This window comes from Pongo pygmaeus, chromosome 16 (genome assembly GCF_028885625.2).
Source record: "Pongo pygmaeus isolate AG05252 chromosome 16, NHGRI_mPonPyg2-v2.0_pri, whole genome shotgun sequence".
Classification (NCBI taxonomy): Eukaryota; Metazoa; Chordata; class Mammalia; order Primates; family Hominidae; genus Pongo; species Pongo pygmaeus.
The window spans coordinates 25,858,062-25,878,041 of NC_072389.2; the positions used below are offsets into that span (position 1 = coordinate 25,858,062).

General features: G+C 40.1%; 1 protein-coding gene across 2 annotated transcripts in view; it reads left to right on the forward strand.

The window, feature by feature from the left end:
* Nucleotides 1-14,361, forward strand: part of LOC129014691 (multiple C2 and transmembrane domain-containing protein 2-like) — a 45,895-nt gene extending 31,534 nt beyond the window's left edge. For both annotated transcript variants that reach the window (XM_063653295.1, XM_063653296.1), the window contains one exon: nt 13,565-14,361. Coding sequence is in view for 1 of the 2 variants with exons in the window: in XM_063653296.1 (XP_063509366.1) it covers nt 13,565-13,724 (160 nt within the window). In the remaining variant the exon portion in view is untranslated. The remainder of the gene's footprint in view (nt 1-13,564) is intronic.
* Nucleotides 14,362-19,980: the final 5,619 nt, after the last annotated feature.

Genomic DNA, 19,980 nt, shown 5'->3' on the forward strand with positions numbered 1-19,980 from the left:
GTGCAATCCCAGCCACTAGGGAGGCTGAGTCAGGAGAACCACCCAAACCCGGGAGAGGGAGGCTACTGCGGGCCGAGACTGCACCACTGCATTCCAGCCTGGGCAACAAGAGCGAAATTCCGCCCCAAGAAAAAAAAAAAAGAGAGCGAGAGAGAGACCGGTTTCACCATGTTGCCCAGGCCAGTCTGGAACTCCCAGGCTCCAGTGATCCACTGCGATCGGCTGTCCAAAGTCGTGTGATCACAAGGGTGAGCCACCACGCCAGGCCGATCTATTCATTTCTGATTTATAAAGTGGGCCGGGTGCGGTGGCTCACGCCTGCAATCCCAGCACCCCAGGAGGCCTAGGCCGGCGGATCACCCGAGGTCCGGAGCCCCAGGCCAGCCGGACCAACATGGAGAAACCCCGTCCCTATCCAAAAAAAAAAAAAAATTAGTCAGGCATTGTGGCTCACACCTGGAATCCCAGCCACTCGGGAGGCTGAGTCAGGAGAACCACCCAAACCCGGGAGAGGGAGGCCACTGCGGGCCGAGACCGCACCACTGCATTCAAGCCTAGGGAACAAGAGCGAAATTCCGCCCTAAGAAAAAAAAAAAAGAGAGAGAGAGAGAGAGACCAGTTTCACCATGTTGCCCAGGCCAGTCTGGAACTCCTAGGCTCAAGGGATGCCCCGCGCTCGGCCGTCCAAGGTCCTGAGACCATAAGCGTGAGCCACCACGCCAGGCCCATCTATGCCTTTCTGATTAATAAATTGGGCCGGGCGCGGTGGCTCACGCCTGCAATCCCAGCACCCCCGGGAGGCCTAGGCGGGCGGATCACCCGAGGTCGGGGGTTCCAGGCCAGCTGGACCAACATGGAGAAACCCCGTCTCTACCCACAAAAAAAAAAAAAAAAAAAAAAATTAGCCTGGCATTATGGCTCACGCCTGCAATCCCAGCCACTCGGGAGGCTGAATCAGGAGAACCACCCAAACCCGGGAGGCAGAGGCCACGGCGGGCCGAGACCGGGTCACTGCATTCCAGCCTGGGCAACAAGAGCAAAATTCCACCCTAAGAAAAAGAAAAAGAGAGAGAGAGAGAGACCGGTTTCACCATGTTGCCCAGGCCAGTCTGGAACTCCTAGGCTCCAGTGACCCACCGCGCTCCGCTGTCCAAAGTCTTGGGATCACAAGCGTGAGCCGCCACCCCAGGCCCATCTATTCCTTTCTGATTAATAAAGTGGGCCAGGCGCGGTGACTCACGCCTGCAATCCCAGCACCCCGAGAGGCCGAGATGGGCAGATCACCTGAGGTCGGCAGTTTGAGACCAGCCTGAGCAACATGGAGAAACCCCGCTTCTATCAAAACAACAACAGCAAAACAAAATTAGCCAGGCATGATGGCTCATGCCTGTAATCCCAGCCACTCGGGAGGCTGAGGCAAGAGAACCACCCAAACCTGGGAGGCTGAGGCCTCGGTGAGAGGAGACCGCGCCACTGCACTCCAGCCTGGGCAACAAGAGCGAAATTCCGCCTTAAAAAAAAAAAAGAAAAGACAGAGACCAGGTTTCACCTGTTGCCCAGGCCGGTGGAGTCTTGCTCTGTCGCCCAGGCTGGAGGGCAATGGTGCCATCTCGGCTCATGGCAACCTCTGCCTCCTGGTTTCAAGCGATTCTCCTGCCTCAGCCTCCCAAGTAGCTGGGACTACAGGTGTGTGCCCACATGACCGGCTAATTTTTGTTTTTTTCTAGTAGAGATGGGGTTTTGCCACATTGGCAAGGCTGGTCTTGAATTCCCGACCTCAGACAACTCACCTGCCTCGGCCTCCCAAAGTGCTGGGATTACAGGCGTGAGCCACCGCACCCGGCGTTTATCTTTCTTTTCTCCTCCAAATCCCTGGCAAACAATGATCTTTACAGTTTGCCTTTTCCAGAATATCATATAAATGGAATCAATCATTCCAATTTATGTATGTAAGTTTTTCAAACTGCCTTATTTCACCTAGGAAGATGCATTTGAGATTCATCCATCTTTTGCATGATGCTCCTTTTTGTTAATGACTAGTATTCCATTGTAGAAATGTACTGCAGTTTGTTTAGACATTCACTTATTGAAGAACATCTTATTTGCTTCCAGTTTTGGGTGAATATGAATATGGCTGCTATGAACATTTGTGTACAGGTTTTGTGCGCACTTAAGTTTTCAAATCAGTATGCAAATACCTAGGAACACCCTATTGTTGGATCATGTGATGAGACTATGTTTTTACTTTGTAAGAAGCTGCCAAACTGCTGTCCTAAGTGGTTGTACTATTTTGCTTTCCAACAAGCAATACATGAGAGTTTCCAGCACCCCACAGATTAACTATTAAAAGCAATTGGAATTTTCCTGATTTTGGATTTTAGCAATTTTGATAGGTGTGTAGTGGTATCTCATTGTTGATTTAATTTGAATTTCCAAAAAAATGACATTTAGCAAATTTTTATATACTGATTTGTCGTTTGTCGTCTGTATATATATTTTGTTGTTGTTGTTGTTGTTTGTTTGTTTTGGTTTTTTGGTTTTTTTTGAGATGGAGTCTTGCTCTGTGGCCCAGGCTGGAGTGCAGTGGCGCGATCTCGGCTCACTGCAAGATCTGCCTCCCGGGTTCATGCCATTCTCCTGCCTCAGCCTCCTGAGTAGCTGGGACTACAGGAGACCGCCACTACGCCTGGCTAATTTTTTGAATTTTTAGTAGAGACGGGGTTTCACCGTGTTAGCCAGGAGGGTCTCAATCTCCTGACCTCGTGATCCACCCGCCTCGGCCTCCCAAAGTGGTGGGATTACAGGCGTGAGCCACCGCCCGGCCCCTTTTCCCATTTTCTAATTGGATTATTTGTTTTTCTGCTGAGGTTTTAGAGTTTGTTACATGTTTTATACATGAGTTCTTTTGTGACTATTGGCTTGCAGATATTTTTAGTGGTCTGTAATTATTTTTATTCCTATTCCTAGTCTTTCATAGAGCAAACATTTTTAATTTTGATGGAATCCAACTTACCATTTTACCCATTTTCCCTTCAATGGTTCATGCTTTTGGTGTAAAACAAGAGAGCTACTTACTTAGCCCGCTATTTACTTAGCCCTAGATGCAAAGTTTTTCTCCTATTTCTTCTGAAGTTTAGCAGCTTTAGTTTTGCATTTAAGTGCATGATCCATTTTTTAGTTAATTTTTATAAAAATGTGAGGTTCAGGCTGAGGTTCAATTTTTTGGCCTATGGATGTCCAGTTGCCCCATCACCATTTACTGAAAAGGCTATCCTTCCTCTGTTGAGCTGCTTTTGCAACTTTGTCAAAGATCAACTGGTTTTTGCTCATTTTATAATTAGATTGCTTAATTTCTTATTGTTGAATTTTAAGAGTCATTTGCATATTTTGAACACAAGTCTTTTGTGATTTGAAAATACATTCTCAGTCTATGACTTGCCATTTCACCTTAACTGACATAACATTTCACAAACTAAAAAGGGTTTTTTTTTTCTTTTAACAAAGCTTTCATCAATTTTTTGTTTCGTGGGGTTGTACTTAAAATCTCATCAAGGTACAAATATCTAACAAGGTCACATAGATTTTCTCCTGTGTTTTCTTCCACAAGTGGTATAACTTTGTATTTCACATTTAGATTTATAATACATTTTGAGTTAATTTTGTGTAAGGTATAAGATGTGTGTCTAGGTTCAATTTTTAGGGGAGAGGACGTATGTATGTCTAATTGTTTTAGCATCACTTGTTGAGAAGACTATCTTCTCTTCATTGAATTGCCTTTGTGAGATATATATATATTTATCAGTTGACTATATTTGTGAGTCTGTCCCTGGGCTCTCTATTCTGTCCCATTGATCTGTGTGTCTGTTCTTTCACCAATACCATGCTGTCTTGATTGCTTTAGATTTATAGAACATTGTGATGTATTTAATATCAGGTAGTACAAGTCCTATAACTTTGTTCTTCTTTAATATTGCATTGGTCTTTTGCCCTTCTATAAAAAATTTAGAGTAAGTTTGCCAATATCTTCAAAATAGCCTTCTTGAATTTTGATTAGGATTGTGTTGAATCCATAAAACAAGTTTGAAAGAATTGGCGTTTTAACAATATCGATTCCTCCAATATAGGAATATTGACTACATTTCCATTTAATCAGGTTTTCTTTGATTTCTGTCATCAGTGTTTTGTAGTATTTTGCATACACATACTGTAAAATAATGTTTCAGCTTTATACCTCAGTACTTCATTTTTTGTATGTGCATACTGTTTTAAATGTTTTCTAAAGTAAATTTCAAATTTTAATTGTCCTTTTTTGTTATATATAATAACAATTGACTTTTGTATGTTATACATGTATCTAATGACCTTGATATACCCACTTAAGTCCAGAAGTTACATTCATTTCAATTTCCTACATAGACTATCATTTCATTTGTGAATAAAAGTTGGTTTCTTTCTTTCCAATCTATGTAATTTTTCTTCTTGTCTTATTTCCCTGACTAAGACTTCCAGTATGATGTTAAGTATGAGGAGTTAGGGAGGACATATTTGACTTCTTTTTTTTTTTTTTTTTTTGAGACAGAGTCTCACTCACTCTGTTGCCAAGGCTGGAGTGCAGTGGTGCGATCTCGGCTCACTGCAATCTCCGCCTCCTGGGTTCAAGGGATTCTCCTGCCTCAGCCTCCTGAGTAGCTGGGATTACAGGTGCCTGCCACCACACCCAGCTAATTTTTTGTATTTTTAGTAGAGACGGGGTTTCACCATGTTGGTCAGGCTGGTCTCAAACTCCTGACCTTGTGATCTGCCCACCTCGGCCTCCCAAAGTGCTGGGATACAGGCGTGAGCCACCGCGCCCGGCCTTGACTTCTTAATAATCTTAGAAGGCAAATACTTAAGTCTCTTGCCATTAATTCTAACATTAGCCACAGACATCATACACATACTTTATTCGGTTAAGGAAGTTCCCATCTATTTGTAGTTGAGTGAGTTTCTTTAGATATTTTAATTACAAGTGGTGTTGGATTTTGTTCAAAGCTTTTTCTGCGTCTGTTGATAAGATCATACAGCTTTTCTTATTTAGTCTGTTATGAGGAATGTACATATATGTGTGTGTATATATATATCCACATTTATTTTTGTGCATGTATGTATACATTCTCAGCCACTTTTGCTGCTACAATGTATTAAAGGCCTTTGATAATTGCTTGTGCACTAGATCCCATCCGCTTTCACTCACTCAAACACTTTGCTTCTATAATAGTTTCCCTTTCTCTGGCATCTTCATTTTTTTGTCTTCCTGCACCATTCCAATCACCTCACAAGCATGCTGTATATACTGTCTCCACCAAAACACACAGGTGTGCATGCACAAACACATACATACATATGCACCTCTCTGTATTAATCCAAGTTATCAATTTTTTACTGTACTTTCCTTTGTAGAAAAAATTATATGACTCATCTCTTAATTCTTTTGAATCTACTCTAAGATTTTTATCTCCACAACTCATCTGAAATCATTTTTGCCAAGGTTGCAGGTGACCTCCACCTTGAGAAATCTAATGGACAATTCTTTTCCTCTTAAATTTTCTGGCAGTACTTGACACGGCAGAGTTGCAAAAGCAACTCAATAGAAGGATAGCCTTTTCAGTAAATGGTGATGGTGCAACTGGACAGCCATAGGCCAAAGACATCCCTGTGTCTTTATCCTTCATTTGAAGGAAAGAAGACGGGGGAACAGGAGGGGGATATAATACTCTCCAAGTTTTCATACCTTCCTCCTCAGGCAGTTTGCTGGGCTTATTCTTCTTCTTCCGCCCGACCTCCTAACATAAGAAAACATTAATCTTTAGTTCCTGTTAATGATCTTTCTGCTATTCATATTCATGTTAATAAGTGATTCCATCTGTTACAGGTATTAGTTAGATAGCATGCATCTGAACAGAACACGCCCCAAATTTATCTTTCCTTCCCTGTATTCCATTGTTGAATTCCCTCAAAATTTCCACTGAAATCTCTAATCTTATGTTTAATATTCTCCCAAACAAATTCTTGATTACAGCAATCCATTTCCACTAACATTCTCCTCCTTTAGTCCTACCCATCTCAGTTGACATCAGCTTCTAGTTGCTGAGACAAAAATACTGAAAAATTACAATTCTTTCCACTTTCCCATACCCCTGCATAGCGAAGCCATGAACAAATCTCATCTGCTCTAACTTCAATATATATTCCCAGTCTTGCCACTTTTCATTATTCCTGACACTCGTATCCTTAACCAAGCTGTAATTACCACTTTCCTGGAATAATTAGAATAGTTTCTTAATTGGTTTTTATTTACTTCTGTTCTTGCCTCCCTGCAGCCTATTCTTCACACAGCAGCTAAGGTGATCATTTAATGTAGAACTCAGATCTAATGGCAAAATTTCTATACCACTTGGAACAAAATCCAAATGCTTGCAGGGATCTGGTGTCTATGCACTTTGATGCTCATTTGCTCTTGCGCTGCTCACTCTCCTCTATTCTGGCCTTCTGACGTTGCTTACTCTTCTCCTAGATTTTCCCTTGGTTCCTTCATTTACTTAATTCTGGTCTGTGCTGAAGTATCTCTTTAAAAAGCACTTCCCAGAACACTCTAGCAAAACAAACAAACAAAAAAAGCCCCTCTGCCACACCCAATCTCTTCACTCTTTCTTTTTTCTCCTTTGCACTTATTACCACCAAAAATTCTATCACGTATCCAATTATTTACTTGTTTACTGTATATTGTCTCTCATTAGAAAATATGCTTCATCTGGATGGCTGTTTTACCTGTGTAGCTCCATAACTATATTTCCTGAAGGGTTCCTGTCCTACAGGTGGCACTCAAATATTTACTGCATGACTAAATGAATGAATCGAAGGAGGGGGCAAGAGACACAGGTGTGTTCCCATTCTCTAGGATTTTTAAAACATAATGACACTACTTGTAAAAACAACAAAACGCCAAAAACACAGTTATAAAGAGTGTAGAAATTAGTAAATAATCCCTGTGTACCCCCCTAAAAGGTAAGAGTTCTTATGGAAAGGTGGGGAACCTGTTGTACACAAGTTATAAGAACATGTGTCAGTGACTGTGGACCAAAGGGAAGCATGGCCTACAGCCACAATGTCTATACATTCTTATTAAATTATTAAAGTCCTGGAGTACTCAGATATATGGAGTCTCATTCAACCATGGATGAAACATACACAAAGATATTTCTGATCCTACATTAATACATCCATGAGATAGTGTGACATTTAAAATTATTGTAGAATTTCTGAATAACTAAAAAAAGAGTCATTTGCTACATGTATATATATGTAGATTTTTAAATATAGTTAATTTAAAAATTGGGAATTTCAGGGGCAATTACACAAGTTATTCTAAGGCAAGATATTATAGTGGTAAATCTGTCAAGCTTTGGAATGAAAGTAAAAAAATGAAGAACCTCAAAGAACCATTTTTACTTATACTTCATATCTTCTTTTGAGAAGTATCTGTTCATGTCATTTGTGCACTTTTTAATGGAGTGGTTTGGGTTTTTTTTTTCTTTGTAAGTTTGAAGTTCTGTATAGATGCAGGATATTAGACCTTCACTAGATGCATAGTTTGCAAAAATTGTCTCCCATTCTGTAGGTTATCTGTTTACTCTGTTGATAGTTTCTTTTGCTGTGCAGAAGCTCTTCGGTTTAATCAGATCCCGTTTGTCAATTTTCACTTTTGTTGCAATTGTTTTTGGCATCTTCATCATGAAAGCTTTGCCCGTGCCTATGTCCTGAATGGTATTGCCTAGGTTGTCTTCCCATTATCCTTAGCAAACTAATGCAGGAACAGAAAATGAAACACTGCATGTTCTCACTTACAGGTGGGAGCTAAATGATGAGAACACAGAGCAAATAAAACAAATAATGAATGGGTACTAGACTTAATACCTGGATGATGAGATAATCCCTGGGGTTTGTTGTACGGATTATCTCATCACCTAGAAGCCTAGTACTGATTATTTTTCCTGATCCACTAATATCTCCATAAATATGCATGGACTAATGATTATTCTAGATACTAGATAATAAATACCACATAGCATATGCCCATGAGCTATCTCTCTCCAAGATGTGACATCACTGATTTCAAATTTTATTTTATTTTATTTATTTATTTTTTTGAGATGGAGTCTCACTCTGTCGCCCAGGCTGCAGTGCAATGGTGCAATCTCAGCTTACTGCAAGCTCCTCCTCCCAGGTTCACGCCATTCTCCTGCCTCAGCCTCCCAAGTAGCTGGGACTACAGGTGCCCGCCACCACGCCTGGCTAATTTTTTGTATTTTTAGTAGAGGCGGGGTTTCACCATGTTAGCCAGGATGGTCTCCATCTCATGACCTCGTGATCCACCCGCCTCAGCCTCCCAAAGTGCTGGGATTGCCACCACACCCGGCCTTTATTTTTTTTATTTGTATTTTCTAAATTTCCACAATACATTTTTATTACACCCAAAGTCGAAAATCAAAATGGCAAAGTAGGTCAGAAAGACTGAAGATGAAGAAAACTGGAAAAAGGCTAGCCTATTTTTAGAAGAAATCTAATGGTTGCCTCTGTATAAGTAATTTCAGTAGAAGGACAGTCTTTAGAAACCAAGATAATGATTGAGAAGCAAACAGAAATTTAATCAGGAAGGAATTATGGAAAAATGCACATGGTAACAGGGCAGATCACCTGAGGTCAGGAGATCGAGACCATCCTGGCCACCATGGTGAAACCCCATCTCTATGAAACATACAAAAATTAGCTGGGCGTGGTGGTGCGTGCCTGTAGTCCCAGCTACTGGGGAGGCTGAGGTGGGAGAATCACTCAAACCTGGGAGGCAGAGGCTGCAGTGAGCTGGGATTGTGCCATTGCACTCCAGACTGGGCAATAAGAGCAAAACTCTGTCTCAAAAAAAAAAAAAGTGTACTGGATAATTATTTATCTTTTTTTTTTTTTTGAAATGGAGTTTCACTCATTGCCCAGGCAGGAGTGCAATGGCTTGATGTTGGCTCACCGCAACATCCGCCTCCTGGGTTCAAGCAATTCTCCTGCCTCAGCCTCCCGCGTAGCTGGGATTACAGGCATGCGCAACCACGCACAGCTAATTTTGTATTTTTAGTAGAGACGGGGTTTCTCTATGTTGGTCAGGCCGGTCTTGAACTCCCAACCTCAGGCAATCCCCCTGCCTCAACCTCCCAAAGTGCTGGGATTACATGCATGAGACACTGCGCCCAGCAATTATTTATATTTAAAAAATTTTATTAGTGAAATGTTTCTCAATTTTGAAAAGCCCACTGATATAATAAAATCACCTTGTTAATCAATACATAATTTTTTTTTTTTTGAGACAGGGTCTCACTCTGTCACTCCAGCTGGAGTGCAGTGGCACAATCACAGCTCACCGCAGCCTTGACCTCCCAGGCTCAAGTGATCCTCCCACCTCAGCCTCCCAGGTAGCTGGGACTACAGTTGCATATCACCATGCCCAGCTAACTTTTGTATTTTTTGTAGAGACAGGGTTTCGCCATACTGCCCAAGCTGGTCTTGAACTTCTGGGCTCAAGCAATCCACTTGCCTCAGCCTCCCCAAAGCACTGGGATTACATGCATGAGCCCCCAAGCCTGCCCAATAAATTTTTTTAAACGTCATTTAAAAGTTTTTCTCTGCCTCTCTACTCTGCCAACCAGGATCACCATTATCCTAAGGTTTTTGGTTTTTTGTTTGTCCCATAGTTGTTGGATAGTTGCTAGTACCAACCAAATTACCTATTTCCTTGTTCACCTCTGGTGGGAGGCTGAATTCTCACAGTTCTCACCTACATGTGGGAACGAATATTTCTAGAAGTCTCTAGAAAACCTCTCTTCATGCTCTTTGTCCACATATGGATTGCATAACCATATGTAGTTATGAACCACATCATTGAATCCATTACTGGCAAAGGTGATGAAATTTCAGTCTAACCTTGGGGCTTCACCTGAGGCTTTTACCTGTGTGGGAGAGGACGAGAATGGGGATGTAACAAAGTCAGAATTCTACTAAAGAAGAAATACTGGATGGATGCTAACCACATCATCTACTATGCATACTGTTTTGCATGCATTTCTTGCTATCTCATTTCATTCTTATGAAAGCAAAATTTTATTATTGATTTATGGATTAAAGCAATAAATTGATGAATTTTATAAAAAGTGATTATGTTGTATTTCCAAGTTCATTCAGCTCAGTATGTATTTTATTTCTCTTGAAACTTCCTCTTTGACAATTTACAAGTTTTGGGAGATTTTTCTGTTATGTTATTGATTTCTAGTTTGATTCATTTATGGTCACAGAGCGTATCTTACGTGGTTTCACTTATTTTAAATATATCAGTGTTTTGGTCGGTCATGACAACTCACACCTGTAATCCCAGCACTTTGGGAGGCCAAGGCAGGTGGATCTCTTGAGGTCAGGTGAGACCAGCTTAGCCAACATAGTGAAACCCCATCTCTACTAACCATACAAAAATTAGCTGGGCATGGTGGTGGGTGCCTGTAATCCCAGCTACTTGGGAGGCTGAGGCACGAGAATCGCTTGATCCCGGGAGGCGGAGGTTGCAGTGAGCTGAGATCTCACCATTGCACTCCAGCCTGGGCAAGAGTGAGACTTAGTCTCAAAAAAAAAAAAAAAAATATATATATATATGTATATATGTTAGAGTTTCATAACCCAAGATATGGTCTATTTTGGTGAATGTCCCATAAATACTCAAAAAAAAAGTGTATTCTGTATTGGCTGATGGTACCGTTCAGTTCTTCTGGAGCCCCTCATACTTGCTTTTTGTCTAGCGGGTTTATCCATTACTGAACAAGGGGTGTTGAAGTCCCCAACTATCACTGTGAATTTGTCTATTTTTTCCTTTTAGTTCTATCAGTTCTCAGATCATATACTTTGCAGTTGTGTTATTTGGTATATGCACATATGTTGTCTTTTTGTGATCTGACCTCTTCATTGTTATGTAATGTACCTCTTTGTCTCTGGCAATTTTCTTTTGTCCTGAAGTTTACCTTGTCTGATAATAATTCATCCAATCCAGCTTTCTTTGGATTAGTATTTGCAAGATGTATCTTCTCCCATCCTTTTACTCTTAGTTTCCTGATAATTGATATTTACTGATACAAATTAAATTACTGTTAATTTACTGATACTGATATTTTAAGTGAGTTTCTTGTAGATAGCATTCATTTGGTTGGGTCATGTTTTTAAATTCACTCTTGCAATCTTTTAGTTGGTGTGTTTAGACCATTTACATTCAATGTAGTTACTGATATGTGAGATTATAAGTCAGTCATTTCATTGTCTTGATTTTTCATTTCCCCTTACCTGTCTTCAGTTGGGTTATTTGGACATTCTTTAGTAGTGTATTTATCTAGATTTTTGAGTGTCTCTTCATACCGTTTTTCAGTGGTTACTCTAAAAACTGCAATACACACATGGAGTTTATCACAGTCTACCAGTATCAACATCTACCACTTGAGGTGGAATGTGGATATTTAACCACTATTTAAGTCCCTTTTACTGCCCCAACCTTGCGATATAGGTATCTTAAATACTTCCTCTACATACACTGAGAAACACATCAATGTTGTAATTTATACTTTAAAATGACAAGTATAATTGGATATTATACTTGTCTTCCGTAATAACAAGCTCAGTGTCTACATACCTCCTCATTTACTCAACATCCATTCATCCATGAATTTAAGGTAGCCACTTTCCCATCCACCATGCATTCAATTCACCATCTGTGATCCTTGAAATTCACCTGAAACTTGTTTCTAATGTATTTGAGTCTGACCAAAAATCTCATATGCCTGTAGACTCATCCTCTGAGATCTATGCTCTTTTTCCTTTCCTTCTCTGAGTACTCTACTCAATGTCACAGGAATTACAAGGAAATTCCTACGACTGGCAGGAAGAAATGGTCCCCATCTCTGTGAGTGAATTATTCCCTCTAACCCTTTCACAGAGTTCTATTTCCAAGCTAAGGTAGCTTCCTAACATGCATGCACCACTTGATGCTCAGATGAAGACATGAAAGATTCTGTGGATCTTTGGAGTATACTCTGTGCAACTCCAGCACCATGGCCTCCTCAGACTTCCAACTCCTATCCCCTCAACTCAGGGAGACCACTAAGCTCCACATGGATTCCTCCTTCCTGCACTGCAGTCCGAAGTCTCTCCAGCCAGTAAACTGGGCAACTGCAGGGCTCACCTTGTTTGTTTAGCCTCTGTCAGGGATCAATTCCTGTGCTGCCTGATGTCCAGTGCCAGAAATCCATTATTTCATGTATTTTGTCTTGGTTGCTTGTTTCAGGCAGGAGGAGAAATTGGTCTCTTCTACACCATCTTGACTGGAATCAGAATTCTAAATTGACAGGTTTTTTTCTGTCAGCACCTAAAAAAATGTCATTACATGTCATTGTAGAATTTGTCGTTTTTTCTTTCTTTTTTTAAGATTTTCTCTTCATCTTTGGTTTTCAGCTTGACTATGGTGTGCTTAGGTGTGGTTTTATTTCTATTTGCCCTGCTTGGGGTTGCTGAGTTTCTTCAATCTGTAGGTTGACAGCTTACATCAGATTGGTAGTGTCCTTGTCAACTATTTTTTCAGAGATTGCTTCTGTTCTGTTTTCTCTCTCTTCCTTTTTCTGGGACTCCAACTATACTCTGCTAGAACTTTTGACAATGTCCTACATCTGTCTTATGCTCTATTCTGTTTGCTTTTTCTTCATATTTCTTACCTCTTGATTTTGGAATTTGAGTTTCTAGAACTGTGAAAAGAATAATTCCTGTTGTTTTAAGCCACTAAGTTTGTGATCATTTATTAGAGCAGCCCTAGAAGACTAACACAACTACCACATATCAAACTGAAATTGAACAACGAAGTAGATGGATGGCTGATGGTGGGAGCTAAGTTTCTCACTGTTGGAATGAGAAAATAAAGGCGAATGTGGTCTATGTGGTAAGGGATTAGAGCTGGAGACATCAGGATGCACTCAGGAGTTTATGACATCTCATGAACCTTATAGTTATATATAAAAATATGTATAGATATGTGCATATACACAGTATACACACATATATCTCCCTGCTTCATTAGCTCAGTGGGCCAAGAACCAGTGACACCCCCAGGAGCCATAAGTACACCTAGAACCCAGATCTTGGTTTCTAACACCTTCTCCTATAGTAGAAACCAGCAGTCCTAGAAGAAATGGCTGATTCTATGGCTGGGACAAAGAATACAGAAGATGAATTGGAGCATCTTACAGTGCCAGAAAAAGAAGGAAGTGCTAAAAAAACAAAAACAAGACACAAAACCAAAAATGATGGGGGTATGTCAAAGGGACACAAAAATCAACTGAAAGAGCTCCTAATGGCTGAAGCTGGACAATTTGAGGAACAAAAAAAAGTAGTATTAGATTGTAATGCAAGTTATAAAATAAATATCCACAAGTCCATTCTGATACAGCTCCCCTTTCCTTAGGTGTGGTCCTTGCACGATGACTTCCTTCCAAAGGAGTGTAGTATGGAGAAGGAAAAAAAAGGGCAACTTTACAGTGGAGAAAGGGGACGACACCTCCTCACCTAGGGGATCAAGGTTGATATCAACAGGAGGAAGTCACCCTGACAGTATGTATCCTTGATATGATGCGATGAGAATGGCACTTTACCTCTATGGTCTTTCTCCCCAAAATCAATAACGTGAGTCTAATAAGAAGAAAAATATCACACAAATCTCAACTGAGGGACAGTTTATAAAATAACTGACCAGTAACCCTCAAAAGTGTCAAGGTCATCAGAAATAAGGAAAAGAGATCCTAGAAGAAGGTTAAAAAAAACAGCAACAACAAAAAAGGAAAAACAGAAACAAAAACCAAGGAAAATCTGAGAAACTGTTACATGTCAGAGGAGCCTCAGGCGACGTGATGACTAAATGTGAAGTGAAATCCTAGATGGGATCCTGGAACAGGAAAAGAACAATGGGTAAAAGCTAAAGGAATCAGAATAAAGTATAGACTTCAGCTGATAACAATGAATCAATATTGCTTCATTAATTGTGATAAATGTATCAAACTATTATAAGTTGTTAATAATTTTCTAAAGAGTCTGAAGAGATTAACTGCCATTTATAATTAGCGGATCTTGTTTTTATCCTGATTAGAATAAATTAAGTAAAAAAGACATTTGTAAATCAATCTGGGAAATTTAATTTATGAGCTGCGTATAGATAGTGCCAAAAGATTTACCTTTAAATATGACTGAAATGCCAGAAAATAAAGATGATAATGTCATTGTGGTTACTTTTTTTATTTCTTAGAGACCCAAACTGGATAAGGGTAAAATGACATGTTAATTTAAAATAATTTAATAAAGAAAAAAAGAAAAAAGTGAAGCAAGTGTAGCAAGATCTTGAAAACTGCTGAACCTGGGAGACAGGAGTTTGGGAGTTTGTGACATGATTTTTTTTTCTCCTTCTCACATGTTTGAACAGTTTCATGATATAATCATGACTTTTTCCATAGTGTCCTTTTGATAACTCCTATTCTGCATGTGATTGTAAATATTTTCAATTATGGAATATTCTATCCAAGTACAAATATCTATAATTTGAACACTGCAACCCAATTTTTTAGTATACTGCTTCTTCGATGTCCCTCAATCATGAGATACTTCAAGGCTGGGCACAGTGGCTCATGCCCATAATCCCAGGACTTTAGGTGGGGCCGAGGCAGAAGGATTGCTTGAACCCTGGAGCTTCAGCCCAGCCTGGGCAACAGAGTGAGGCCACATCTCTACAATCAATCAATCAATCATCCAGGTGTGGTGGTACACATTTGTAGTCTTAGCAACTCAGGAGGCTGAGGTGGGGGGATTGCTTGAGCCCAGAAGGTTGAGGCTGCAGTGAGCTATGATCATGCCACTGCACTCCCACCTGGGTAACAGAGTGAGACCCTGTCTCAAAAAATAATAAAAAATAAAAAATAAATATTTCTTAGTCAAGAAATGCTTCTAAGATTTAATAAGTTAATTTCTGAAAAATGCCTAAGTGACATTGCACTGGCATCTATTTCTACTTCTGTTACTAATTCTATCACTAACTTTGATTTTAAAGATCTTTTACCATATTTATCCTTCTGTTAGTGTTGCTATAAAATTTACAATTCTTTTAAGAGTATTCCTCATGTTTTGTTTGGCAGTAATAAAAAGAATAAAATACAAATGTCTTAATTTTCTGAATTGAAAGTAGATACAATAGTTACATTTGATTTGGAAAATTAAATCTGTCCCTCTAAGTAACAAAAGTAACACAGTCAGTAATAGCCCATCTTAAAGAAAGGGAGTTTTATGGTTTTTAAAAATTGCTTTTATATTCCTTCAAACAATTACAGAGTGCACCATATGCCTCTGGAAGGCTTTGCATGTCATTAGCGAAAATCTGGGTGATTCACTTTTCACTTCAACTTCCTACCAGCCCACTTCAACTTCTTACCAGCTCTCCCTCCTGTTCTTCCTTCCTTCTGTCCGTCCATCTGTCCTTCCTTCATTCTGTCCATCCTTCCTCCCATCCGTCCTTCCTTTCTCGCTCTTTTTCTTTCTCCTTCCTTCTTTCCTTCCTTCCTTCCTTCTTTGTTTCCTATGTATCTGTATCTAAGAGTTAATCTTGATTTTGCCCTGTCACCTGTATACTGAGTGACAATAATCTGAATAAAAAAATGTTTAGATTGTCACAATCAGAATTCAGAATCTTCAGGTACATCTCATAACATTTTTGGTCCTCAGCTTCTCCACCTGAAAATGGCAATACAATCCTGTTTGTTTGAAGCCAAGGAATTGGGCTAAATAACTATAACCTTAAGTTATGTAAGTCTCAATGACTAAATTTTATGAAAAATAATTTCTTATTATTGCTTTTTATTAATTGTGTCCAAATGTCATGCACCTGGGATACTTTTAATAGTGCATGACATTTGGACAGGATTTACAAACACAGGCTTTTATTTTATATAAAATTGTAATGGTGCTGATATCAATAATGAATGACTTCAATCCTCAAATTGGTATAAATCCATGAAAGTTAAAAGTTAAAAGTCTGGACTAAATGTTTGTTTTGATTGTCTGTCCTTAAAGCTAAAAGCTAAGTGAACTGTGCAAACCTAACACTCGTCTCACTTTGCATAGGGTTCAGAGGGTTCCTGTCTTCTCGGGAATTATTTCAAAAGGGCACATTACCTAAGCTTTCCTATTTGCAATACAGTCTAGTGGGGGCTTTGTGGAGTATCCCTCAAATACTGGTCTCTGCTAAAATTTCCAGTTGATAGTAAAATATTTTAAAAAATTCTCTAGTTTATTGTGAAAAGCCAAAATGAGAACAGACTTTTTTAAAAAGGAGAATATTTTCCTTTCTCGATTAAAGAACAGACATTCCCCAGTACTCAGGAAATAAGTTCCCTCACTAGCCTGTTACTTTGAAGTTATATAATTTTTCTTTCCTGAGGAATAGATGCTCAGTGAAAAAAGATCTGCAAAACATACAAAAGCATAAACAAGAAAATAATTCATCTAGTGTCTGACCACTCAGAAAATAAAACTGTTAGAATTGCTACATTTCTCCACATTTTTTGTCTTACTTTTTTTTTTTTTTTAGACCGAGTCTGGCTCTGTCACCCAGGCTGGAGTGCAGTGGTGCGATCTCGGCTCACTGCAAGCTCCGCTTCCCGGGTTCAGGCCATTCTCCTGCCTCAGCCTCCCAAGTAGCTGGGGCTACAGACGCCCGCCACCACATCTGGCTAATTTTTTGTATTTTTAGTAAAGACGGGGTTTCACCGTGTTAGCCAGGATGGTCTCAATCTTCTGACCTCGTGATCCACCCACCTCGGCCTCCCAAAGTGCTGAGATTACAGGTGTGAGCCACTGCGCCCAGCCTTTTCTATCTTACTTTTAAAACAGTATTTTTCTCATGTGCTTTTCCCCATCAGCCTGCAACAGTAAGGATTGTCTCGAAATCAAATCCAGCATCCCTGTCTGCCACTGGGAAGTCCGGGATCCTTACCACCTACTCATCTGACCAGCCCCATCTCTGTCACTAGTCCCTACGGCTCTGCAGCTCCTCCCTCGGCCTCAGCAGGGCACTCCTCACCCTCTGTGTGCTGCAGTGTGGGGCTGCCCTCCTCCCCATCTGGGCTCCCACTCTCTATGCCAGGTCACGCCACCCCTGCACAGAGGCCTCTCTACCTCATGTGAGTTGGGCCACTCCCTGTGCTGCCATCCTCCTTGCCTTTTGTGGGTCTTGACATCCTGCACTGCAGGATTAAACCCTCTGTGGCATTTAACAGCACCAAGTACAATATGAGACATAAGAAATGCCCTCAAAGGGCTGGGCACGGTGGCTCACACCTGTAATCCCAGCACTTTGGGAGGCCAAGGCAGGTGGATCATGAGGTCAAGAGATCGAGACCATCCTGGCCAACATGGTGAAACCCCGTCTCTACTAAAAATACAAAAATTAGCTGGGCATAGTAGTGCATGCCTGTAGTCCCAGCTACTTGGGAGGCTGAGGCAGGAGAATTGCTTGGATCCAGGAGGCAGAGGCTGCAGTGAGCCAAGATTGTGCCACTGCACTCCAGCCTGGGTGACAGAGCGAGACTCCGCCTCAAAAAAAAAAAAAAGAAAGAAAGAAAGAAAGAAATGCCTTCAATGAAATCTTCTATTTTACTTTTATAACCTTGTCATTTTATTTTCAGAAAAGGCAAATAAGCAACTATGTCTATGGCAAGGAATGCAGAAACTTGATACATTTACCCTACACTAAAGGTAACCTAGAGGAGTTTTTTGTCTCTTTGTGTTAGGGACCAAGGTACTCAGCACAGTTCTGGAATAGTAGGCCTTCAAAAAACACTTGGTGAGTAAATAAATAAACAAACAGATTCCAGCCATTCTCAATATGTCTATAAACTTTCTGTCATGAGAAATCAGGAGTAAAAGCTGTGTTTGCAGATCCTCCACTAGTCTGTGAATCCAAAAAAAGCACTCCTCTGGGAGGGCACATAGTTTTAAACAGTTCTCTTTATGCTCTACCTCTAAGGAGATAAAGGGTTCTTTTTTTTTTTTTAAGGTACCCCCTCCATTACTCCCAGCAGATGTAACACTTTGAGTATAATTGAACAACATCCTTGTGCAAAAAAATAGATGTTCCTTCCCCTGGCTAGACTCAGCCCCATATACATTAGGGCCAAGGCTTGGCCAGCCAACCATAGACCAGACTTCAGGCCACAGTAGATCATAAGCAACCAATCACAAGCAGTGATCCTAGGTATTTAATACAAAAATCTTTAAATACAAATTACCACTAGTCTGCAAAATTTTTCACAGTATCTCAATATCTAAAACCAGATGCCCAAAGAGACGGAAAATAAGTAACTAGACAGTAGGCTTCTTCACAATAAAAGAAAAAACAGCCCTACCATCAAACTTGGACTTTTTAATAAAACATGTACATTGCATCACTCTAATCAGCAATAAAAAAACTGAGTTTTTAATAGCTTTGATAAACTGCTGCTTGCCTTTTTGATTAAGGCACATGACAAACGAATATATAGATAGTACTGAAATTTTTGTGGTTACCCCATCAAGAAATCTAGCTTCCATAAAATTACTTCATATTGACTATAAAAGTTCCTTTCTCCTGTGTAACACAAGTAAGGATTAACAAAACTGATACAACTGAATAAAATATCAACAAATCAGTGCATACTAATGCAGATTTTGCTTAGCACAAACCATTTTTACTTTTCTACTGAAAGCAGAAGAATCAAAGGACAAAAGCCACATAATTCTGAGTCACGTACAAGACACCAAAAAGAATACAAAGAGAGTACTAAACAGAGATCTTCTTCTAAAATAAAAAAGGTACCAGAATGTATTGCTGTTCCAAGGATCTGCAGTTTCTTCTTCGGGTTCTTTGGTCTTCACAAGTTAATCTTCTGACCACCTCCCTTTGCTCCACTATGTCCTCAAAGCAACAACTCACATTCCTTGTTCCATTGGGTTCCCCCATTAGATTCAGGTTCAATGCACATTCAACTACGTAGCCTTCTCTTCCCTTTGAGAGATGCCCAGTACCTGTGCATTTACCCTACACTAAAGGTAACCCAGAGCAGTTTTTTGCCTCTTTATGTTAGGGACCAAGGTGCTCAGCACTGTTCTGGAACAGTCGGCCTTCAAACACTTGGTGAATAAATAATAAACAAACAGATTCCAGCCATTCTCAACATGTCTATAAACCTTCTGTCACGAGAAATGAGGAGTAAAAGCTGTGTTTGCAGATCCTCTGTACCTCGGATAACTCTCTAGACACAGCCACTACTCAGCCCTTCTCCGATCCTACACCTTTACTTTTTCTGCCTATCCACTCTGTTCTCATAATGTGCCAATCTCTTAAGAAGCTTCTGAAGAGAACTACTCCAAATTACTGAAATTTAAGTACTTCATCTAAATCCTCATAGCATACTTTCTATACTTTCCCTGTGACATTTTTAAACTTCTTCCCTATATCGCAGTCATCCTTGTACATGACTAATATTCCACAATGGATCATAAATTGAGGGTAAAGCCTGTGTATAATTTGTATGTTAATTTTCCAATGTACCTACCATAGTGCCTTACACAGAGCAGATATCCCGTGGGTCTTGGAATAAATATATGAAATATATAAAATGCTTCTATGGAAAGACAAATAAGGAACAAAACTCATACTTTTCAGAACTTACTATCCCAGGAAATTCACTTTTTTCAAGAATTTTTCAGCAGTATTTCTTGCCCTTTGGCTTGTTTTCCTGTGCAGAGATGTGGGACCTCTATCTTTTCCTACTAACTTACCCTACCTCCCCGTGATAGGCCACT